The sequence below is a fragment of the Armigeres subalbatus genome, chromosome 2 (assembly GCF_024139115.2).
Source record: "Armigeres subalbatus isolate Guangzhou_Male chromosome 2, GZ_Asu_2, whole genome shotgun sequence".
In the NCBI taxonomy this organism is placed as follows: Eukaryota; Metazoa; Arthropoda; class Insecta; order Diptera; family Culicidae; genus Armigeres; species Armigeres subalbatus.
In genome coordinates this window covers 6,925,663-6,950,838 of record NC_085140.1, presented here as the reverse complement: position 1 = coordinate 6,950,838, position 25,176 = coordinate 6,925,663, and the positions used below count along the sequence as shown (strand labels likewise).

The following is a 25,176-nucleotide window of genomic DNA, read 5'->3' as shown; positions in this document are numbered from 1 at the left end:
TATCCTATTCGGCCAAATGAATCGTTCGGCCAAATGACATGTTCGGTTAAATGACAAATTCATCGAAATGTCCTGTTCGGCCAAATGGCCTATTCGGCCTTAATACCTATCGACCAAATGACCTTTTCGGTCGCATGACCCATTCGGCAAATGGGTTCCGGCCTAATGGTTTGTTCGGGATAGTGGCATTCTGCCAAATTGCTTTCGGTCGAATGGGTTTCGGTCAAACGACCCTTCCCCATCCGGAAGGTAGCTAAAGCTGGATGGGTAGGTACATTGATCAGGGCATATTGCAAAAATGCCGGATTGCAATACTATAAAAATGGTGTTCGCTTCCATCCCGGCAGGTACAAGAAGGCGTGGAGCACAGCAAGTCGAGTCAAGTACGAGACACTGAAGACGGCCTTACTGTTGAGGTCGAAATACGTATCTGTCAATATACAATTAAGTGATGGAATTCAATGGGATTGTATAAACTCGTCTTATGACATATGAAGACATTCCACTAAAAAGCTCAAAATAATTTTCTTAACAAAGCGAGATGGGTTGACTAGATACAGAACGACTTGGCGGCATGAGGCGCAACCGAGGATGGAGACATGTAGCCTCGAACCGTGTATTGTGGAGACAAATTGTTTATTCAACGTTATATGTTTATATGATTACTGAATAAATGAAATGCACTACTTGAGAGTATACTTCATCCACCCAGGCGTAACGGGAAGACTTTTTTGAGTGAGATAATCAAAATGATCAGTTCTAGAAGTGTTGAAAATCCAAAGAATCCGTCCAATTTTACAAAAACAAAATGGTCAGAGGAATGTGTGGCAAATTCTTTTTTGTTAATCGTTTCCGGTAAATATGCTATTCATACCGTGTGTCCTACCAATGAGATGCTAATTTCAACTGATTACAAAACGGTTCAAACCGCATAGTACCTACGGTTGCTCACTAGTTAAAACCAGAATTTACTCATAATTACATTTTACCATAGTTTTTACTCATATAAAACTGTATTAAATTATCAGTCATAATTTGTTATGACTTCGATTGATGTTGAAAATATGAACGTTTGAGAAAAAAAAGTATTCTGCTGCAAATTTATTTTCAATTGCATCATCAAAAATAAACCCAGGCCAGGAAGTCATCCAATGATTTCTGTGATATGAAACTGGTTGAACTGGCGCTTATCGTGTCCTCAATGTGCTGAATATACTGGTTAGTTTAATCGCAATTTCCCCTTTTACGTCACGGGTTTGTCACATCTTTTCTCGGAATATCCTTCTTATTGACAAATTTAGCACATCTAAGCTTATCACTCCACACTACGCATTATCGTTTCTTAGCGACCCTTATGGGAATTTCGGATTTATGGTTTCATTATATAAAAGGACAATTATCTTCTGCACGAATATTAATTATAATAAAGTCGTCCGTCGTGATTGGAAAGACATCAAAACATGAAAACAGCTGCTCTCGTACTAGCAGTCATGGCCTTGGCCAGCGCATCGGTTATCGAATTCTCGCACGTGAAACGCGTAGAAGATCTGGACATTTTCTGGGAACAGCTGGATCCTCAGCTGCAAGCGTTGCGACCAACTCCCAATCAGCGTTTCGTTAACGACCATGAAGCTCAGCCCAACCAGTTCCCATATCAGGCGTTGGTGCTAAGCTTTTTCGTTGATGACAACTCCGGGCTATGCGGCGGTACCGTGCTGACGCCAAACTTTGTGCTGACTGCAGCCCATTGTGTACAGATAGGAACCGTAGCTACACACGGTACAGTGGTTTTGGGAGCTCACAACCGTCAGGTCGTTGAAGCAACTCAGCAGCGATACAGCTTCGACCAAATCAACGTTCATCCAAGCTACATTGCATCACTGCTGCGTAACGACATTGCCACGGTACGACTATCTGCGCCAGCCGTGTTCAACGCATTCGTTCAACCAATTGACATCCCGGCCGTATCGGACACAAGAACGTTTGCTGGATTGACTGACATCATTTCCGGTTTCGGTTGTACCTCCGACGAAGATGGATCCCCTGCCAGCGATGTGGTGATGTTTTCAAGCAATCCAATATTAACTAATGCCGATTGTGTAGTTTCGTGGAATTCCATAATGGTTGGAGAACCGAACATCTGCCTGTCTGGAGCTGGTGGTCCGCTGGCCGTGCAGGATAATGGCCGCAGTTTGCAGGTTGGTATTGCTTCGTTTGTTCACGCGACCGGATGTGCCTCGGGTATGCCTTCTGGATTCGTTCGGGTGTCCCACTATCTGCAATGGATCGCTGAGAACAGTGATGTTGTGCTCGGAAATTAGGAGTGAATAAAAATAAATGATTCAAAACATTGATTAAATCTTTAGCACTTTGTGTTTTAGACATGTTTTGACATGTTTGGTGCAATTACTAAAATAATTGCAGGATTTGATTGAAAAAGTTCACTTCACTTCTTTTATAGAGATTTATAAAAAGTTGTATTTCTCGTGCAATGGTGTACAATGGTGAAGGAATTTCTACAAAGATTTAGCTAGAAGACCAATATTTATGGATTCGTTTGTAAATAACATCAGGAGTTTCTCTTAAAACTTCTGCTTCAGTGATTTTACCGCTTGCGATGGGCTTAAAAAATACGCTAATAATGGCGTTCCGTTTATGTGCATGATTTTATTGAGTAAATAAATTAGTACACGACTAGAGGCGTTCATATTAGTCAAGAATTCAATCCCATGGCCGTTCCTATTAAAAAAAAATGTGGCGTGGACTATATTACTTCCCTTGGTAAATCCTTCAGTTCATCTACCCTACTCAACTAACACAACTTCCTTTCCGTGGTAATTGTGGAGGTGCAGAGGTGTTTCGGTATCTAGTAGCAACAATGACTTGACTGGTGCTGCAGTTCAACACATGTGGTTGAGCACATTTATCGTTGTAAATCTTCATATATTGGAGATCTGACCAAAATTATGCCACCAGACGGCTTGCTTACTTTTGGTAGTCAGAAACAACTATAATTGCGCACAATCTCTTAAATATTTAGGCCTGAATTTTTGGTCTTCAGCGAAATGCTCTTTACGTTCTAGTTTAGTACATTATTCACAATAAACCGCTGTCTTCCGTTTTTCGCGTTGTGAACGATGGATGGTCCTTCCAACAGCTGATGCAACTCGTGATTCCTTTCGAAAACTACCAGTGCGCGTTGGTCCTCCACGAGCATCATCCAGGTCTCGTGTCCGTAGGTAACTACCAGACAAATAAGCGTTTTGTGGATAGTCAGTTTGGTACGGTGGCGAACTTTATACGATCGAGCGTTTTGCGGAGCCCAAAGTACGTAGATATCCTGCCATGATATGTCTCCGAATTTCTCTGCAGGTATCGATATCGGAGATCACCAGTGAGCCCAAGTACACGAATTCTTCAAATACCTCGATTTCGTCACCACCAATACAAACTTGTGGTGTGTGGCTTACGTTGTCTTCTCTTGAACCTTTTCCTATCAGTTTAGCTTCGCTTTTCAGTCTGATGTAGGATACCTCCATCCTCTCAAAGTCACGTGCCATAATATCAATGTCGTCGGCGAAACCAGAAAACTGAACGGACATCATGAAAATCGTACCACTCGTGTTGTGTCAATCCATGCCCTTCGTATTACTCTCTCCAAAGCGATGTTTGTTTGTTTGTTTGTTTGAATGATGAATAACAGACACAAAAGACCACTACATTGCCGTAACCCTTTTCGCGTTTCGAGGGACTCGAGAATGCCCCTGAAACTAGGCACATCACCCGATCCATCGTCGTCATGATCAAACGTATTAGTTTATCCGGAAATTCGTTTTCGTGCATTAGCTGCCATAGCTGGCCCCGAGCGATTGTATTATATGCGGCTTTGAAGTCGCAAAGCAATGAATTATCTCCGAATTAATGATTGCGTGATGAGCCAACGCAACATCTAGGGCTAACATTACTTCCCGTGTTAATTATACAAAAAACCAATTGGATCATTTGTTGTGGAATTTTTGGTTTTCACTATCAATTTTTGTCAAAAGGATTGGATGTGTTTTTTTCGACGTTTGGGCCTTTATATTTGGCCTTTTCAAGCTTAAACCTGTCTATCGTTTTCTGTTTCGTGATTTGTCGTTTTTTCAAGAATAGACTCGTAATCATTTCAAACATATTGAAAAAGTATTGACAAACATATTGACTTTGGAAAGCACTTCTAATGTATAAGACTTGTACTTCATCAATGTGTGGCATGAATTTATACTTTTAATGATATGAGTGTATTACTTCTATGATAAACGATTTACAATGATATGGAAATGCTAATATCATCTTCCAAACTTAGAAGTACATGTTCATGATAGAAATAGAGGCGAAAGTATAGATTTGATAGTTCCGTTAGGATACGACAGGCATGAAGAATGTTTTTTTATAGAAGACGATTTGAAAGCGAGCGGAGGGCAATATTTGTAATGGTATAAATCGCACGACTACGACCTGTTTCTAATTCTATCATGTTGTACATGTTGTCTAAGTTTGGAAGATGATACTAGCGGGCCCTCCTTAGCCGTGCGGTAAGATGCGCGGCTACAAAGCAAGACCATGGCTGGGTTCGATTCCCGGTGCCGGTCTAGGCAATTTTCGGTTTGGAAATTGTCTCGACTTCCCTGGGCATAAAAGTATCATCGTGTTAGCCTCATGACATACAAATGCAAAAATGGTAACTTGGCATAGAAACCTCGCAGTTAATAACTGTGGGAGTGCTTATGGAACAACAAACTGCGAGGCGGCAATGTCGCAGTGGGATGTAATTCCAATAAGAAGAAGAAGATTAGCATTTCCATATCATCTCGAATTTATAGTTATTTGAATTTTTGTTAGGCAGTGCGTAATATGCAAAATATCCATTACCGATATCTATCTTACTAACCATACGTCTCATGTGACTCGCCATACGTCAACGCCCCAACGCAAAGCAACCACAAATAGGAGAACGTGCTCGGTTGTCGGCACCCTTTTGTTAATGGTTTCCAACTTTCTCCCAATTGAACAAAGGGGTGATATTTGCATACCAATGGGAGCCTATAGGCATAAGCCAATAATTGATAAAGAAATTTGTTTTATTTTATCTATTAGAAAAAATCAGGCTCGATGGTCTAGTGGCTACTGGTCTTATAAGCAGGAGGTCGTGGGTTCAATTCCATGCTCGTACTTTGTATTTCTATCTTAATTCCTTATGTGTTTCACGTTCTACCAAAACGATTCCTACTGTTAGAAAACCTTTTACACTAACAAGTCCAAAACCTCCTGTGGCACCTATGAGAGATCGTAGAGTTCTCTGCAGCTTTCTTAAGTATGTGTCCAACTAACCATCTTTCCCATTCATCAGCATTCGCAAGGAGGTGGCCAGGACAGATCTCGACTGTTGAAGAATGCATTGCTTCCATCTAAAAGACAGAGATTAGTCCCATAATAATTTTATTAGGTGTTGAAAAGGTGTCGGTTGTCGACAACCAAAAAAACCTTAAAAACGGATAAATATTAGCTGAGGGTGTTATGACTGAAATTTTGAAGATTTATTTTCCATCACACTGAACATATATTCATCTCATCGCAAAATAGAGAAATACAGCACCAATCTTGTCGCTTCTTTTTGCAAACATGGGTGCTCACTGCTGAAAAAATCACAAAAATAAAAAACAAATCAAATACCTTTCCATTGCTTTGTTTTTGATGGGATGGAAATGGGAGCTATGAGATGAAGTGCCGAACCGTTCCCCTACGTAATAAATTCAATATTTCGATCGTTTTAAGGTTCCCCCAAACACACGCGACGCCCTTCTATCGCATGGCGATTCTGTCGCCGGTGGTATGGAAGCGAAAATGGAACATTGCCTGCAGTGACCCAACGATAGAAGCGCGGCGACTAGTTGTCGCCATCGCGGCGATAAATACTTACGATACTTTGTTTTGTAACACAAATGACACAGCTAATGACCGAAAAAAAACTTCCCTTTCACTTGATAAAAAAAAAATCATTTCTTTGTTAAACGAAACATAGGCATCTGTCGAAAGGAGATTATTGGAATGTTTTTTATGCGCCTTCATGTAAAAATTGAGATAGTTCTTTTATGGCAGCTTTGTCTCTGTCAGATTTTTCAACAGTGATGGATTTGTTGGGGCTAGAGTTTCCATCCCGGGACATCCCTGGACGAAAAATCCCGGGATTTTGGAAAATTCGGGATTTCCCGTTTCCCGGGATATTTTTTTTGAAATCCCGAGAATCCCGGGATACCCGGGACAAAAAATCTTTTTTTACTTCAGGCTTACTAATAGTGTTTTTGTTCACAATTTTTTTTTGCATTGAACGCCCAGCGCCAAGGGGACCCCTTACAAAGAAAACACAAGACTAGAGTTTTCTTTACCCTATGGCGGTCTACTGACTAATACTTCTGCCAGCAACTGCAGCTCTCTTATATTTAAACAACAAGTATCTACAATATATCGCTAGCTAACAATATTCCTTGATATTACAAAAGAGCAGATACATCTAACTGACACATGATTCCTACTTATCTTCCATCTACAACGAGGAGTCGCACACTATCCGATACATTGTACAGCATTTCTCTACACAGCCTGAAATATTTTGTAAATTTACATTCATTTTGATGCACATATTTGGAGCATAAAAAAAGACGCAAAAATAAACGTTTTAATTTTAAATCTTTATTGATTAAATTCATTATTTGATGTAAAAATACATCTTATAAAGTTTATATTTGCATTTCTATTTTATTTTATTTTCCGATTCTATTTTACGCGTAATTTAATTTTCATTACATAGTGTGCACGCCTCGTTAATCTCCTCGGCCCTCCTAACACCGAGCTAGTCATCCTGAGCTCTTCGTCCCCTATGTTTATGTTTTGGTCCGAGTTCCTTCAGGACTTCTGCTGACCAGCTTTTGAATGTTTGGGATTAAAGCTCTTCTTAGACTTTTGCTGACCTGCCTCGATAACTTCGGTACGACGCTACCCATGATTAACGCAGCCAATTCATGATCTCACGCCACGCGACTTATACAACCGATTCATGGATCCCGTACTGCGATTACGTCAAAGATTAGTTACCGTCGTCGGGGGTGACAATGGGTCACTGTTTCAACTACATAGAATGCTTGTAGAATAGATTTAATATATCTGAGGACAAGAAAACTTAATTATAAGAGACCTTTTTGAACGATTTTGTCATCCGACCTCCAGACTGTCGGTGAAGGCGCTGACCCATTCTCATCCTCAGACCCATTGTCCCCCCGACGACGGTACTTAATAACTTGGTTTTTGATAAAGTCTTTTGGAGACTAGTTTAACGACATTAAGTAGTAGATCTGGAACAATTCCTGGACCTATAACTCGTTGATGAATAGGGGGGCTGTAGCTCCTGGTAGAAGTATCAGTCAATAACCTGCAATGAAGTATAGGGAGCTCTACTATTGTGTATTCGTTGTGACTCGTGAGCTTATGGTTCCAGTGCGATTCCACTGGGCATCTTACGTCTACAGCGAGGTGTCTGACACTAACTGGTATTGCAACAGAAAATACGCTGCTTGAATAAAAACTTAGAAATGGTCTAAATCCAACAAACAATCAAGGCTACTTCGACGGACAGCGAACGCGTCTCTTCGAGCTCGGCGAACATTTGATCCAGAAACCTACCAGAAACCAGAAAACTGCTTTCCGATACAAACGCAAATACTATTTACTTATATATTTATTTACAAATACTATTCAAACCAAGGATCGATTTAAATTTAAGTTGAATTTAGTTTCAATTTGAATTATGTATCATCTGGTCTTTCTAAAATATGAACTTTATCCCTAAACTTCGAAAAAAAAACTTTTTCAAAACAAAAAAGCATCGAAAATTCCCGGGATCCCGGGATTTCCCGGGATATACAAGAATTTTCATCCCGAATCCCGGGACAGCAAAAATGGCCGGGAAATGGAAACTCTAGTTGGGGCTGCAAAATGGTGGGTTGACCTCAAGGAAGGAGCGCCCAACAGAGCTCTGGTCCCCACAAGTTCCTATCTCACGCTACCACGGGTCGTCCGATGACAAAACACCGCCAGCTAAGGGTTGTTTACTTAACTGGTAGTGCAGCCTGAGCACTATTGTCCTTCTGACATCAGCTAGAGTGAGAAGGTACGCCTCGAGCGTCTGTTCACCAGGAGGTGCGGCTCAAACAGCGTCAAACAGTCCGATGGCCTAGATCCGGAGAACGTGAATTCCGAGCCGTGGACCCCACGATCAACACTGCATTCAAATATAACATCTATCACAGCGGCGGCGGAAAAGCAGAGCATGGAGTTGGTTTCATAGTGAGGGGCATGCAGATAAGGCGAGTGATGCGGTGGAAACCCATTAGCGAACGAAGCTGTGTGTTGAGGATACGGGGTAAATTGGAGTTACTGTTGGAGGTGGCCCCTAACCACGCACTTCCTGGACAACCCAGGATGTCTGTTGAGCAGATTCCCCCTCCATTGCTTAGGAACAAAAAAAACGATAAATCCGACGATAAGCATGACGTGAAAATTGTTATCGGAGACGCTAACGCTCAGGTCGGTAGAGAGGACTTTTTCCGTCCCATAATCGGTAAAGAGAGCCTTCACTACGCTACCAATGACATCGGCCTACGGCTAGCAAATTTCGCTGCTGCCAGAAGGATGGTCATCAGTAGCACCTATTTTGCACGAAAGAATATCCGAAAGCACACCTGGAGACACCCAAATGGTGAAACTTGCAACCAGATAGACCCTGTTCTGGTGGATGGGCGCCATTTCACGGATGTAATCGAGGTGCGGACATTCAGAGGTCCGAACATTGACTCTGATCACTACCTCGTTGTCAGTAAAATTCGATCACTGTCAACTGTGGTTGTCAACTGTATCGAACGATGCGTTACGTGCAATCAACGTAAGCGACAAAATCAACGATCTATGGGTGTCGATCCATGGAGCGGTGAGCACAACAGCACGAGAAGAGGCAGGCACTGCACAGAGGCGACCCAGGATGTGGTTTGTCAGAGAGTGACAAACGAGAAGAACGTTGCCAGAAGCCAGATGTTGGTGTCGGGTACCAGATCGAATAGAGATCGGTACAAGGAAGCAAGAGCAGCCGAAAAACGAACCCACCGCAGGAAGAAGAAAGAATATGAAGAACAAGTGATTAGCGAGGCGCAGGAAAAAATGGAGCAGAATGATATGCGGGAACAAGGGAATTTGCTGACAGATAAAACCAAAGTGGCTGCCAGGTGGAAGCGACACTTTGAGACTTTGTTGAATAATGGAAGTGACGGTGCATCGGTGAACACAATAAATATTAGCGACGATGGACAAGCTGTGGAGTCGCCTACACATCTTTAAGAAGGCTGATCGGAGAGCTTTCGGAATGTTTGAGCGTGAAATGCTGCGGAAAATACTTGGTATACAGGATCTGGCGGTGGTATCTGGCGGCGTCGCATTAATCACGAGTTGAACCAGGTGTATAAAGGGCTGGATATTATTAAGCTTATACAACACGGCAGACTACTGTGTGATGGACACGTTGTTCGTATGCCGGAAGAACGTCAAGCGAAGATAATATTTAGTAAAGAACCCGGAAGAGGCCGCCGGCTTCGTGGAAGGCCGCGTACACGATGGCTTTTTGCAGTTGAAGAGGACCTGAGGGCGCACAACGTTCAGGGTGACTGGATTTTGGCCGATTGGCCCAGGATCGAGTCCAGTTGAGAAGGATACTCCATTCGGTGTAGGTTCATCGAAGAGCTGTAGCCCATCAAGTCTATGTTGTTGCCGGATGTATGTTGCAGGATTTGTAGACGAGAAGGGTTGAAGCAAGCTTCCAAGCATCCGGGAAAACATAATTGCTACTGAAAATTGAACAACGGGCAATGTAAGTGATGAAGCACATGATTTGATGAAGGTGGGCGGTAAGTGATCGGGTCCCGGTCCTTTTACGGAGCTGAGAACTTCAAAAATATTCACATTGCTGAAAGTGACCTGAGGAAGCCGTACGGAATACGACGGGAGGCTTCCAATGTAGCTTTGATCCAATGGAGGAGGATTGTCGTCATGTACTGAGCAGAAGAAGCTGACAAACAAACTTGCTGTTGTGACAAGTGAAAGCGTAAAGTATCCAACAAATGCAATGTTTGGTAATAAGATACAGAAAAGGGTCGCTGTAATTGAAATACATACTACATTGTGTCGTGCAGAAATTTCATCAAAACGCATTAAATTTTTATTTCAAATTTATCATTTTTTTTAAAATGAATAGAATAGTGAAACTGATGTATCCAGAAGCGCCGATACGCAATGACATGCGGGGAAAACCTGTAGATTTCTTAGAAAAGATTACACAATATTGTACAATTAACTTAATAGTTTTTATATTGGCTACCTATGTATTAGTCACTACACCTGGTCACTCTACAGACGATATCGTTAGGAATTTCTCCAAAGAACGCAGAATTTCGGGAATCACGACAGTGCGAAACGTTCTTATCTTGAATGATTTCGATCTGACATGTCCACCTATGTACCACCATCATATACCGTCTACACAACAAAGAGCAAAAATAAGCCATATTTGATAGGCACTGATTGGTGGTTCCGGAGGAATTCAATAAAATAACACCATGCCCCAGTTGCGCATCCAAGTATTGTTCCAACACGCGAAGCGCCATGATCAAACCAGTCGCTCTAGTCGCCTTCTTCGCGACCTTGACCCTTAGCCGAGTTCACGGTGGTCCAATGATTGCGCTAGAGGGTGATACCGGATGGATGGAAATGTCCACATTCTGGATAAAGTTACCAAATTTGGACTATCGGAAGAAAGTGTTTATAAGTGAGGCAAGCATCGGAGGATCGAAAATTGCCGGTGGTTCGATAGCGAAGAAGCAACAGTTTCCGTACCAAGCAGCTATATTAGTCAACTTTCCGGACGATTCTGGAATCCTTTGTGGTGGAGCGATTATTTCCTCGACTTACGTTCTGACGGCTGCCCATTGTTTGGATGGAGCAGAGGATGCAACAGTGGTTGTAGGAACGAATGTTATCAGCATTCCCAGTGACGACCAGGCCGAAGAAATTAAGGTGACCTCTCATGACATGTTGGTGCATCCAAAGTACGATCCGGTGGAAGTTCTCAACGACATCGCCATAGTAAGGTTGACCAAGGCGCTCGTGTTCTCCGGTGAGTCATAGTGAAATTATTTCGTTGCCATCCCTAGTGATATCGATTGTTACTTTCCACTGTCGTTCCAGATAAGATTCATTCGATTCGGCTTCCCAGTCAAAAAGAAGCTCGATTAGATTTGGTGAACACCGATGCTACCGTTTCCGGATGGGGAGCGTTGAGTGGAGATGAGTATGTCGAAATCAGTGACAGCATTAGGCTTGAACTACGGTACACGAACAATCCTGTAATTTCTAATGAAGATTGTAAGATCGTATTCCAAGATATGATTCGGGATTTCCATGTTTGCGTTTCTGGCTATAAGGGTCGCAATGCTTGCCAAGGGGATTCTGGTGGTCCTTTGGCTGCTAACCTGAATGGAATCAATACTCTGGTAAGACTGCATATCATTGTTAACGATTGAAGCATTATTAAATACCGTTTTTCTCCACTGCAGATTGGAATTGTTTCATATGGATCCATAGATGGCTGCGAGAAGGGATCGCCCGCAGTTTATACACGAGTTAGCTCTTATCTCGATTGGATAACACAAAACACCAATGTTTCGTTGAAAAAATAAGCAATGGATCTTCATTAAGATAGCAATGATAGCAAATATGTCATCAATAGAGCTGGGTTCCCAATAAAATAAAAGTATGTATCCATGACTGCGTAAATGTGTGAAGAAAGATTTATGTGATGACCCTATTCCTGTAAGGCGGTCTTTATCAACGTCATGTCTTAATCACTTTTGCGGTTGTTTCGTTACCCTTAGAGTTGTATAAATACAAACATTGGACATGGTTACGAGTTAGTTCTTTCCATCTAAACCGGGTTGCATGGTGTCATAATCGGTAGCGATCCAAAAACCACAATGCGTCATCTACTATTGCCTTTATCTTTTTTACTGGCTTTGAGTAGCCTCTCGGCTGCTTACAGCGTTCCAAGTGCGAGAACAATCAAGCTGCCGATTAACAAAGAACTGCCCGATTTCGAATCATTTATTCGAGAATCCAATCTACAACGGATCACGGGAGGCGAACTGGTCCAACCCACTGATATTCCATATGCAGCCGGTATTCTTGTGCAAGGAACAATTGGAACGCGATGGTGTGGAGGAGCATTGATTTCGCCGAACTTCGTGTTGTCAACAGCCAGCTGTCTAATCCTGTAAGTTTAAATTAAGACTGCTCCAAATTCCTTTATATGATACAAATGTCGTTTTCTAGCGAGCCAATTCCCATAACAGCACTCTTGGGAGCATCGAATATGAGCACCATAAGCGACCCTGTCCCAGTTTTATCAATTCAGGTTCACATTGAGTATGACCCGGAAGCATGGCAAAACGATATTGCTCTTCTGCAACTGTCACGAGCCGCTAATGTCGGCGGTGAGTACATATCGAGACAGTTTTGACCAACCAATCATACAACTCTTTTTTCTTTAGTAACCATCCAACCAGCACGCTTACCTAACTGGCGTCAGTTACAGTCACCATTCACCAATCAACTGGCAACCGCATCCGGTTGGGGTGCCCTTTGGCACAATGCCCCAGAAGTCCTCCCTTTGAACGATCTCCGCCGGGTGAGATTGCCAGTCATCTCCAATATCAACTGCGCTATTCGATTTCCGGGATGGATTACCGAGAACCAGATCTGTGTGGCAACCGATAATGGTTCGCCGTGTCACGGTGACCAAGGCGGTCCTCTAACGGTGGCTGATCCCGACGGAAGAACCACACTGATCGGTCTCTTCGCCTACACTTCGTTTCTGGGGTGTAACTCGGGATGGCCGGCTGTTTTCACCCGAATTACTCCGTACCTGCTCTGGATTTCGACGAACTCGGACGTTACCATTCTAGATGACTTTGAATACTGAGGTGATGTAATTTTGTCAATAAATTGAGAAGATTATAAAATTATGAAACCTCTTTTTGCTGTCGTTCTACGCATATTTGTACCAAATTCAGAAAGAGAGAAAATCATCTTCGAATTTTAACCATTCTCACTCTTAATTTTACAACTTTGCATCACTATAATAGACTATTGAGAAAACACATTAATTTTGGATAAATAGATTGTACAAGTTTTTGTTATCAAGTTGATCGAAAATAACAAAAATACAAATACAATTACACCTAATTTATAGAAAAGTTTGGTACATTTATATTATAAAAATACTGTAAAAATGTCGTAAAAATGGGATTCCGATCAAAACTGTTTCTGTCTACGAGGCAGTTGTGACTTGTTTAAAGCCATGGCCGAATTACCCGTATCTGCAAAGGTAGATCAAAAACTTTTAAGATCCGTAAATTACATAACACTTATAGTAAATATTAGGAGGTTCCACGGTGTGTGACGATATGGTAGTGATCGACACAAATTTTCAGATTTATTGTTGGTACTGAACGTATGACGAGGGAAGGGGTTGAATATCCAATTAGCGTGACATATTTAACGGGTCTTCCTAATTCATTAGACAAGCATTCACATATATGACCAAAAATTCGCAATTGATAACAAATAAAGACATCGAATTGCTATCATTGATTGAACAACATATTTTTCGAATTTGATGGATTGGAAAAAAAAACTGATCAATTCCGGTATCGGAATTTCCATTGGAATACATTTGAAGTCTGTTCATCATTGATGGGTGGTAGCAATTAACCGAACAATCGTTGAACTCACATTGGTAATTAATATGTTGCATATTCCGTGTGAAATGTTTTGTATGACTGTCGTTTCCCGAAGATTTTTCCAACTTTTAGAGTATCACATAATAATCGGGTAGATTATAATTAGTACTCAGATGTCAGAAAACCAAAGAAAACTACTGGCTTGCATATAGACAACATCACGATCTCTCATAGCACCTCTTATCTTCCTGAAGGCTTGTTCACCTCGGGCAACAAGGATATCCAATAGTTGCTCTCTGAAGGCAGTCATATTCCGACGAACAGTATCAAACAACGTGATCGATGTCATCATAACCGGCTCTGCTATCAACAAGGTTTTTTTCTGTAGAGATGTGCGTTTAGTGCAGTGATACTCAGCATTTTGGGCATTTTTCCTTAATTTGCATCTCACACAATAAAAATGATCTTTGACCATACAAGTTAGTTCTTATATGAAAGCTTAGTTAGTTAGTTCTTTTTTTTTAGCTGATGGTATTAAACCAGATCTTCTTCTTCTTCTTATTGGCATTACATCCCCACACTGGGACAGAGCCGCCTCGCAGATTAGTGTTCATTAAGCACTTCTACAGTTATCAACTGCGAGGTTTCTAAGCCAGGTTACCATTTTTGCATTCGTATATCATGAGGGCTAACACGATGATACTTTTATGCCCAGGGAAGCAGTGGTGGAAAGCTGCGAACATTACTCACAAAACAAGAAGTAGACAATGCAGAAGACTCGCGAACATTTGTTTTGCATTTTTCTTGCCTACCTACTACTCGCAGAGAAAACAAAAAAAAACGAACCCCGAAAAATGTTCGTGAAGCTTCGCGAGTCATTCGGGTTAATTTGCTAAAAGTCATAAAACAACCTCGGAACTTATTTCTCACTAATGTTCGAGCAAGAACACAATTATTTATTGTTATTGTGTTTATGTTTAGTCAAATCTATCCATTGTATTCGAAGTAATCACAAAAACTCATGACCGTGTTTTTACTCCCGAATAAAAAAAAAAGCTCGGCATTTTGTTATTGCTCTGCCCGTACTCGCGAACAAAGCAAGCGCCAGAAAAATGCCGGCAGTAGGTTCGCGCGAGTATGGCATTTTTGGCAGGCCAAATTACACTCTTTTCTTACTCGTGAAGCGAGTATTTCCACCACTGCAGGGAAGTCGAAAGAATTTCCAAACTGAAAATTGCCTAGACCGGCACCGGGAATCGAACCCAGCTACCCCTCAGCATGGTCTTGCTTTGTAGCCGCGCCTCTTACCACACGGCTAAGGAGGGCCCCAAACAGATATTGATATTAAAATATGTCCGTACGACTTAATCAAAGTAAAATTACAGTGCGGCCCCCGGGCTGGACCTTTTTTACTTTGATTATTTCGCAAGGAGTGCTTTTAACACCATATCCATTTTAACACCCTCAGTTGATAGATACATTTGAAGCTTCCGTCCAAGTATTAACTTGTATGGCCAAATCTCATTTTTATTGGGTGGAAATGTTTCCAAAGGAGGACAAATCGTGTCAAAAAGGAGGACATTTGGTTAAAAAAGGAGGACATGTGAAAGAAATTACCAAACCCAAAATTTCCTGTATTTGAAATTAAATTGACTGATTTTTTGAAACGTCGAGTCAAATACGCATGACATACAAATTTATTAAAATAAAAACAGAAAACAGGAACTCACCAACCTTATATAGTGAGATTCTATTAAACAAGCTTTAACCTATCTGAATAATGGTACACAAATGTTCGATATATAGATATGCTGGCATTTTAGGCAGCATTGCACAAAATTTTGGCAAGAAAAACTGAAATATGATTATTTTCGAATGACTCAACCATCGTATACAACGCAACGTTGTGCAATGGACAATTGTTGTTTATCACTTAAGACGCCTAGTAGACCAGCGGAGATTATTTCTTGAATACCAACAAGTTTATGGCATGCTAATGCACCTAGATGGCTTTCACCATGACCACGAGGATTTCAACAGTTGTTTGTGGAAATTTAAGGCTGGATACAACTACGGAGATTTCCATTGCGATTTTAAAACTTTGTGGGATGTTATTGTTAGATGATTAGGTAAAGAATGATCAATCCAAGAAAGATTACAATTAATTTATCATCAGCAACTACTCAATAGTTTGAAATAATAACTTAATTGTAATCTTTCTTGTAATCAAGAAGTCGAATAGTTGCTCCCAGTTAGATGGACTTTGAGTCTCCAACCGTGGAATTAACATGACTTATCATCGGCCTCATCGCCGCTGAAGCCACTCGACTAGTTTTCATTGGAGGACATTGCAATCCTGGAAGACACCATCCTCAAAAATGTCGGAAAAAAGGAGAAATAAGTAGTTAAAAGTAGCGTGAAACCAAACGCAAATATATTTATTTGAAACGTTTGGTTTTCGCCCGCGAAGGAAGCGTACGTGGCAAAGTTTGGAGAACTTCAAGAATTAATTACACACAATCCTCGATGATTTTCCGCTAAGCCTCCACCATGTGGAATAAATTTTCATCATTGCCACTGCTACTACGCCTGTGCTGTGTCCGGAGCGCTGCATAGTGCATATAATTTTGTCAAATCGCTCTTTGCGGAATCTCGATCGAAATGGCCGCGCGCTCCGGAAAGCAGCTTTCTTGTATTTAATAAATTAAGCTCGTTTGTTCCGCCCCTTTATTTTTTTGACTTTATGTTGATTTATTTTAAATTTGTGTTTTACACAGAAATTTTACATTTCAAGTGTTTAGCCTTCTGGCCCTTCATCTTTGTATTCACACTATTTTTTTAATTTCAATTTAATTTTTACTACTTCTATTTTTTAAGAGAATCCTACATTATGTTATTAGGCTTTGTTTGTTATTAGATATACTTAAAACTAAATTTGATTTGAATTTCCTAACTAAATTTACACTACAAGCAAACAAATTTGATATTCTACATTGGACCTAGCGACCTCGGATGTTCTTGTCCTGGGAGGGATGTTGAGGATCATCATCAGGATTTTGTTTTGGACCCGTTGAAGTTTGAGGTGGTGGGTTTTATCGCAGCTCTCCCAGACCGACATGCCGTATTCGATCACAGGGAGAATGATTTTGTTGTAGACAGCAAGCTTATTTTTCAGAGATAATGACGACCGACGGTTGATCAAAGGATACAGTAGTTTCAACAAAACGTAACACTTTGTCACCGTGTTGTCAACCTGTTGCCTGAGAATAAGCTTGCTGTCGAGGGTCAAGTCAAGGTAGTCGGCCTTATTGGCCCATTCTACAGTCGTGCCATTGAGCATGATTTTGCAGTCGCCAAGCGGAACATGTTTAGGGGATTTAGAGTGGGGGGAAATGATGACCTGGGTCTTCACCGCGTTGACACAGATCTTCCAGCTGGTGAGGTGCTCTGTCAGGGCATTCAGGCCTCGTTGGAGTTTTGCCACTAGCGCTCTGTTGTGCGCATTGGAACTCGCCCCGCTGATTGAGACCCGGAATGTCCTTGCTGATTTTCACCAGGTAGCTGGGAAGATTGTAGCGTTGTAGTTTGTACACCAGGCCATCATGCCATACATTGTCGAACGCCTTTTCGACATCGAGTAAGGCCATGGCGGAGGTTTTTGAGACAAACTTGTTCCGTCTGAGGACGTTGGTAACTCGAGTCAGTTGGTGTACGGCTGACTGTTCTTTGAGCAAGATGTTGACATTATTGATGAATTTACGACCGTTGTTTGTGATTTTTTGGGTTTTATGGCGTTATATCGGTCCACGGGTTACTAATAAAACAACCGTTTTAGTTAAAGCTTTGAATGCCTGGGGCCTTTATGTTCTTCGATGATTCGCCAGCTGAAAAATCGTTAGGAATCAAATAGATGTTATTAGCATGCTCGTTGACGGCTGCTTCGTGTGGACTGACGATGTTCTGTCAAATATTGTGTGAGCTGACGAAGGGACGACCAATTTCAGCGACCTTCTCTGCAGGAGTTATCAAGCGATCCTTATTATTGTCTAGTGGAGTAAAAGGTGGAATGGGCCGCAACTTGGATTTTGGAATTTAGGTCCTTTTCCAGAACGGCTTTGCATCATCTGGAAGTGTGTTATTCGAGAAATCGTTATTTTTTAGGTCCACTATTCTGGGCTTGATAATTTTTGTGATTCGATTGCAGCGTCTTTTAAGCTCAGGCAGTCCAATACGTTGAAACTGCCTGCGAGAGACATTCCGCAATCGAATCAAATCTTTGGTGAGTGTATCGATGTTTAAGGAGTTGGTTATCTGTCGAGCCGTCGGTACATGTTGGAACGCAGCTGCTGATCGATTGCTTCAGGCGTTACCGGCCGCGCCTCGTAGTCGACGTTGTTGTCCACGTACATTTGACACCGGCCCCAGTCGACTCGGTGGTAGTTTCGCCGGAACTGCTGATGCCGATTGACCAAGGAGCCCACCACCGGGTAGTGATCCGAACTGAGCTCCTGGTAGACGACCAGCTGCGAGACGTGGTCGTTCATGTGCCGTTTCGATTGCCGTGACTGTTGCCCCAGGATTGATGTTTGGCATTCAGGTCGCCGGCAATGATATACTGGCCTTGCCTCCGCGTAAGCTTGACGATGCCCCTCCGAAGGGCAACCGATGATCCACCGCCGGCTTTGGCTTGCGTTGGACAGTACGCTGCGATGAGCGCGATTGTGCCGACAGAAGTGGTGATTTCGACACCGATGGGCTCGATGCCATTGAGCTGGAAGCTTGGAAGCAGACGACAGTTGATGTTGTAGCGAAGAGCGATGGCCACACCGCCTTCTATGATCGGCCGGTCGAGTCGCACGATGCGGAAGTTCGGGATGTTGACGTTCACCTCCGGTTTTAGGTGCATTTCGGTGATGAACGCCACGTCTATTTCCTCTTCCTCAAGGAAATCCTTCAGCTCAATTGTTTTGCTCTTTAGTGAGCAAGCGTTCCAGTTGACCAGGCCCGCCCTAGCAGCCATTTTCAATGATGAACATGCCAAGAGTGAAGACATGGTCGAATCGGATTTTGCGACCATGCAGACGAGTGGCGAGCTGGGAGAAGATTGTCATTAGCTGCTCCGGGGTATAGAGCGGAGCAGATTCCCCACATGTCCTACCCACTACCGGCGCCACTGATGTTTTCCAATATTTGTAAGAAAGGGGGATACGTGCTAAACTTGTGTCATGGACCGGAATGCCTCAATAGAACTAAAACTATCCAAGCAGATGAAATAATGGTCTACGGGCTAATTGGAAATTATCCCCAAAGCGAAGTAACTTGCTGCCAGCTCAGCAACACAAACCGAACCCGGTTCCGACAGTTTTCGGAAAGTGATTGAATTTACGTTGCAAACACCGAAGCCAGTGGATCCGTTATTGCGAGAACCATCAGTAAAATACCTGGTCTTCCAATTAATGTTTTCATATTTTTCCGAAAAAGGTAAGAATAGTTGTGTGTGTGTGTTACTTGTTCCACATTTGATCAGTATTCTAGGTGAGAGTTCCCAGAAACGGCACTTTAAAGAATTGACTCCAGCAAGCACCTCCAGGCTCATGTTATGAGTTGAATGCTTGCAGCCAAGGGCTATTACGCAAACAACGATATTGAATTCGTTCCAGCATAATTAGATGGCACTCTGCTGCAGAAAGGAAGCAGAAAGAGTCGTACTCTATAACAGAGAGAATAGTCGTTCTGTAGATAATTAATTGCATATCATTCGAAAACTCGGCCGAACGAAAATTCATTTTTTTGTTAAATATCTTGGCTGTTCATATGCTTTTACTGACTAAACAAAATTTAAGTAATCGCCGTGCTGGTTTGCTGAAGACAAAATCATGTAATCTTGTAAAAATTAAAACAATGTACATTTTTACAATCACAATCATCGAAATGTTTTTATTTATCTTATCAATGCAAATAACATACATATACCCAACCTGTTAGCTACTTATTTCCATGGTTTTGTCTATTGTCATCGTGACATAACACGCATCAGTTGAATTTTATGGTCCTGCGGACAACAGTCGCTTTTACGATGTAGATTAGGTCAGTTCGATCTGATAACGACGTCGGTGTTCGCTGCTATCCAATTCAGGTAAAAAGTGACCCGTACGTACACCGATGGCCACAATGATTCGCAGCCAATAACGGATCCGAATGAGAAAACACCAACGAGCAAACTTTGACCGGCATCCTGTACAGTCAAGGGACCTCCGTTATCTCCCACGCATGGACCACGAGTATTGGAGTACGACAAACACAATTTCTGACCATCGATTAGATCCCCGTACCAGCCCGCATTACAGTCGGCATTGGTAAGGATTGGATTCGAGACGTATCGAAGCACTTCTGAAAACGAAGTACTAGCATCTGAGGTTCGGCCGAATCCACTAACAGTCCCTTGCAACCCAGCGAACGTTCGTGAATCGCTACCGGCTGGCAGTACTGCCGGACGAATTCTATCTGTTATCGGAACCGATTGTGGCAATCTTACTATGGCGATATTGTGTCTGAATATGAACTCCACATATTCTTCGTGGATCTTAACATCCGAACCAGTGAAGTCCAAGCGCAACTGCCCCACTTCATTCTCGTTTTGTAAATTTTGGGCTCCTAGAATAACGGTTCCCTCGCTAGCACCATTGACGCAAACAGCGGCGGTTAGTACGTAATTTGAAGATATCAAAACACCTCCGCAAAGTCCCGAACCATCGTCAATATCGGCCAAAATTGCCGCCTAAAACAGAATGAGTTGTAGATAGTGCCTAAATTGTCATACAATCAACCTTACTAACCTGATACGGAATCTGTCCAGCTGACGCTACTTGTCCACCGACAATGCGTTGATTGCTTGCAAACTTCTCGCTAGCAGAATCTCCTAGTATGTTCTTAGTTATCTGCTGCACATGAGGAAACTCACTAATCGGACGAACCAAACTCCAATCGATCTTGCGGACTGACTTACCGGGGATACTGAGCGCCACAACTGATCCTGCAAGGGCAACTACTAAGCTGAGAAGTACCACCAAATGGCTCATTTTGAAGTTGATGACTATGGTTCCAGCCAGCTCTTTGGACTTTTTGGACAAAACACCCGATCGGATATAAAACCAAGTTGTGTTTGATTGAGCAACGGCAAACGAAAGGGGTACCTATCCTCGCCGATACTGATGGTGGCATCTTATCATTTACCGGATTAGCAACAGATATTTTGTGTAATTGAAATTTAAGTCCGCTACGGTAATTTTGGTAGCATCAGTCTACTGGTGCATGCTTCACGGGTGTCAATAAATTAAATTGCATTGATCAGAAAGATAGGTGTGTAAAAGATAAGAAGCTATACTCTTCTATTTGAAGCATATGAAATGCGAGTTTGCAAGCTGATAAACGGTACCAGTTGTTTGAATTTTTATCGGGGCGTTAGATGGTGCATAGCGATAGGCGTTACCCGAACCAGTGTTGACCTGCGAACAAAGACTTTCAAAAGTGCTGATTGGGGGAAGGTGAACAGATTGAACAGCTGTTCGTAAAACAGCTGCGATGAAGTTCAATTGCTCACACAGATATTGTTGATGCCAAATACAGCACACGGCGATGCAGCTAGTGGAGGAGAAGAATGCTGCGTGGGCAAGATTGCTGTGACATAGCACGAGAGCGAGACGTGGAAAAGACAAAGTTCGATTTTTCGAAATAAAAAACAAGAAAGCGCTAATGATGTACGAAAGAAGTTAAACCGTTCACGTAAGGGCCACGTGCCACAGCCCGACGTCTGTAAGCACATAAACGGGAACCTTCTTACAAATGAGCGTGAGGTGATCCAAAAGTGACGGCAGCACTACGAAGAGTCTCTGAAAGGCTGAGCGGCAGACAACGATGGCGGTATGGTGAGTTACCTGGGAGCACGCGTGCAGAACATGCATTTTCTAGCTCCGGATCTCCAGGAAATCCAGATAGAGATTGCCCGGCTGGAAAACAACACAGCTCCTGGGGTTGATCAACTACTTAAACATGGTGGTGAGGCTAGACTAGCTAGAACGCTGCACTGGATAATGGGAGGAGGAGGCTCTGCTGCAGAAGTGATTGAAGGGAATAATGTGTCCTATCTACAAAAACGACAATAAGCTCGATTGTAACAACTAGTGTCAAACGTTCTATCGTTGTGGTATGCCCTAATGTTGCGGTAGTATTAAAATAGTCCATTCTGGATATAATACCATTGAAAACAATTGTGGGTACGCTAAAACTTTTCGGATTGACAACTAGAACAGCTTTTGTTTGACAAAATTCCGTTCAAAATGATGAAAAATCAACATTTTTCGTTAAAAATTTGAATCCTTTGAGCCTATTATTGCGGTAGTGCTAAGGTCCTATTGTTGCGGTATCGCTCTCCATAAGAATTACATGCAATACCGCAACAATAGGACTGACCTTCAACAAATATCGCAACGATAGGCAACTGCGTCCTATTGTTGCGGTAGTTTGATTTTAAGGTGTTAAAAACAAAACACCATAAGTTCAGCACAATTGACGTAATATTTACGAAACTATAGTTAACGAGCATTCTATTCAACTACTACAGTATGGAAATCGACCAACAGGTAATTTTTGAAGAATTTTTGTAATGAATTTTGTTTTGACACGGTGCTTAACCCCTCCATAATAGGTCGTTTTACCCTACTGTGCAATTGCATTGCATAAATGCCGCGAATTTAATATACTCATTTATCGACTGCAAAGCGCTGTTATTTTGGCTGTTATTCATTCCGACGACACTGATATTTTGGCACGCAACTTTGATGATATGGCAAAGCGTACATCAGACTTTAGAAAGAGGGAAGCTAAGCGGATCGGACTAGTCATTAACACATCGAAGACGAAGTAAATGATAGTAAAAGGCTCAAGAGAAGACCAGCCAGGTGACCAGAGAAGACCAGGTGAGCCACCCATCATGAGTGTGTATCGGTGATGACGAAATCGAGGTTGTTAGAGGATTCGCTCACTGATGATCGCCGGAAACGATACCAGCAGCCAAATTCGGAGACACATCGTGGCTGTAAATCGTACATATTTTTGGACTCCGTGAGATGTTCTAATCGAATAAAGATCGCCGCCGTACCAAACTGACTATCGACAATACGATCATTGGACCGGTAGTCCTCTATGGACACGAGACGTGGAGGACCAACGTGTATTTGGCGTTTTTGAGAAGGAAGTGCTGTTTAGCATCTATGGTGGGGTGTAGATGGCGGACGGCACGTGGAGGAGGCTAATAAACCACGATTTGCTACTGCTGTTGGGAGATCCATCCATCGTTCAAACTGCAAAAATCGGACGACTATGGTTGGTCTTGCACGTAGTCACAAAGCTCTTCGGCAGTTATTAAATGTGAGTTTTCTAAGCCAAGTTACCATTTTTGCATTTGTATATGGCTAACAATATAATACTTTTATGCCCAGGGAATTTCCATCCCGAAAATTTCCTAGACCAAACTGGGAATCGACCAGCCAGCCACCCTCAGCATGGTCTTGCTTTGTAACCGCGCATCGCATCGGTTAAGGAGACCCCCACTTAATAACGTACACTGGTCAATTTATCCCAAATTTAACGACACAGGCAGGATCGCTCAGAAAATTTATCCAGTCAATGAAAGGAGGAACAACAAACCGTTGCCAGTTCTTATGGGTTAGGAGGAGTACAATTGAAGCTAAACCCAGGATTGTTCCAAATTCACTTATTTTAAACGAAATATTTCCAAACTGAGTGTGAATATTCAGATATTCTGAGGAGTGGAAAAATCAAGTTGAATCCTACTAGGATTCAAGTTCGAGCTCATCACATAATGCAAAAGCTTTGAAATTTGTATTTAAAGCGAAATTTCGTCCATTACCTAGAATAAAACGTTAGGTACTGCGTAGCCCAATTATACAACTATGATATCAAGTCATAAACCTTGGATGTTTATCCTGGCAGGCGCTCTATCTCTATTGGCAATTGCTGATTCATACGATTTCGATAAACAAGCTGATTCATACATCAATCAACTAGTGGAACATGCTACACCAAGTACTGTTACATTAGTAAAAGTTATTAAAACCACAAAACAAGATGATAAGCTTCAAGAACTAAATAATGGCTTATCAACAGTTTGTTGGACCAATACATTGAAGGAATTCAAGCAGTTTAAGGGCCGATGTCCACGTAGCGGTTTTTTACGCTGCGTGCACGCCGCGTTCACGCAAGGTACCCAGCATCAAATGGAGTAATGCACACGTAAACGTGTGCACGACTACATTTGATGCTGGGTACCTTGCGTGGACGCGGCGTGCACGCAGCTTGAAAAACCGCTACGTGGGCATCAGCCCTAAGTCAGAAACTCACTCTTACATTGGTGTTTTAATATGAGGAGATCGATTAATCATCCTGACATCGCTCCAACATCGAGTGCTGCAGAGTGCTTATGATGGGCATCCAGGAATGATCTGCATGAAACAACGGTTACGACAGAAAGTTAGATGGCCAAAAAAAAGTTTTGGTTGAACTTTTTTTTTTACCCCATGGGTAAAGGTTACCTGAACGCGCCTGACCTAAAATGTACAGAAATCCCGTACACTGATGTAGGCAGGTATTGATTGCTTGAGGCCATTTCTATTAGACATCACCGTAGCGTGCAGTTGGTCAGGTTGACCCCTGCCATCGGTCAACCTGTAGGGGGCGCCAAAATCCAGAAATACTCTATGAGAAATAGAACACTGTCATCCAGTTGAAAGCACAATTGATAACAAAATTACTGTAGTGCAAAGGGCTATGAACAGAAAATGTTCAGTATCTAGAATTCTGAGTTGATTAACCGCCCACGGTTGCTACTCCGTTATTGCCAGGTCGGCTGTAATTACACAGAGAATCAACAGATGATGTTTGGGCAATGAAAATAAATACTAAGGTATGGAAATCCATATTTAGTGTGCGTGCCTTTCGTGTATGGTGAAAAGCTTTCACTACTACATAACGAGCTCCATAAGAAGCCGTGCAAATATGTACGTCACCATTTGCTGTTTACATTTTCCATCATCCACTAATACACTTGCATTTGGTCTTCTTCCTCACCTTCTATCTATTCTCATTGATGTTTGGGACTAAAATAATCTTTAATGTGTAAGAACTGGTGACCTAAAAATAAGCAATACTAGCGTCGGCCGTGTCCGAAAGCAGGTCAATTAAGGAATGGGTACACGGAGAAACGAAACAACTCAAAATTAAGTACTTT

The 25,176-nt window shown here is 42.2% G+C and overlaps 4 protein-coding genes across 4 annotated transcripts in view; 2 read left to right on the top strand and 2 right to left on the bottom strand.

Annotated features, from left to right (window-relative positions):
- The window catches only part of LOC134217603 (collagenase-like), a 457,454-nt gene that overhangs the window by 82,899 nt on the left and 349,379 nt on the right, over positions 1-25,176 (bottom strand). The window lies entirely within an intron of this gene.
- On the top strand, positions 1,461-2,321 carry LOC134213988 (brachyurin-like). Its single transcript, XM_062693436.1, has one exon. The coding sequence runs from the start codon at positions 1,461-1,463 to the stop codon at positions 2,319-2,321; it is 861 nt and encodes a 286-aa protein (XP_062549420.1).
- On the top strand, positions 10,654-13,159 carry LOC134213987 (transmembrane protease serine 9-like). Its single transcript, XM_062693435.1, is given in 6 exon segments — positions 10,654-11,251; positions 11,323-11,627; positions 11,691-11,813; positions 12,045-12,403; positions 12,463-12,623; positions 12,681-13,159. Coding segments are annotated over 6 exon segments (1,890 nt in total). The 5' UTR covers positions 10,654-10,740; the 3' UTR covers positions 13,112-13,159.
- On the bottom strand, positions 19,869-20,989 carry LOC134213986 (brachyurin-like). Its single transcript, XM_062693434.1, has 2 exons — positions 20,708-20,989; positions 19,869-20,649 (listed from the first exon to the last, which is right to left on the bottom strand). Exons 1-2 carry the CDS (start codon positions 20,948-20,950, stop codon positions 19,960-19,962), a joined length of 933 nt encoding a protein of 310 aa, XP_062549418.1. The 5' UTR covers positions 20,951-20,989; the 3' UTR covers positions 19,869-19,959.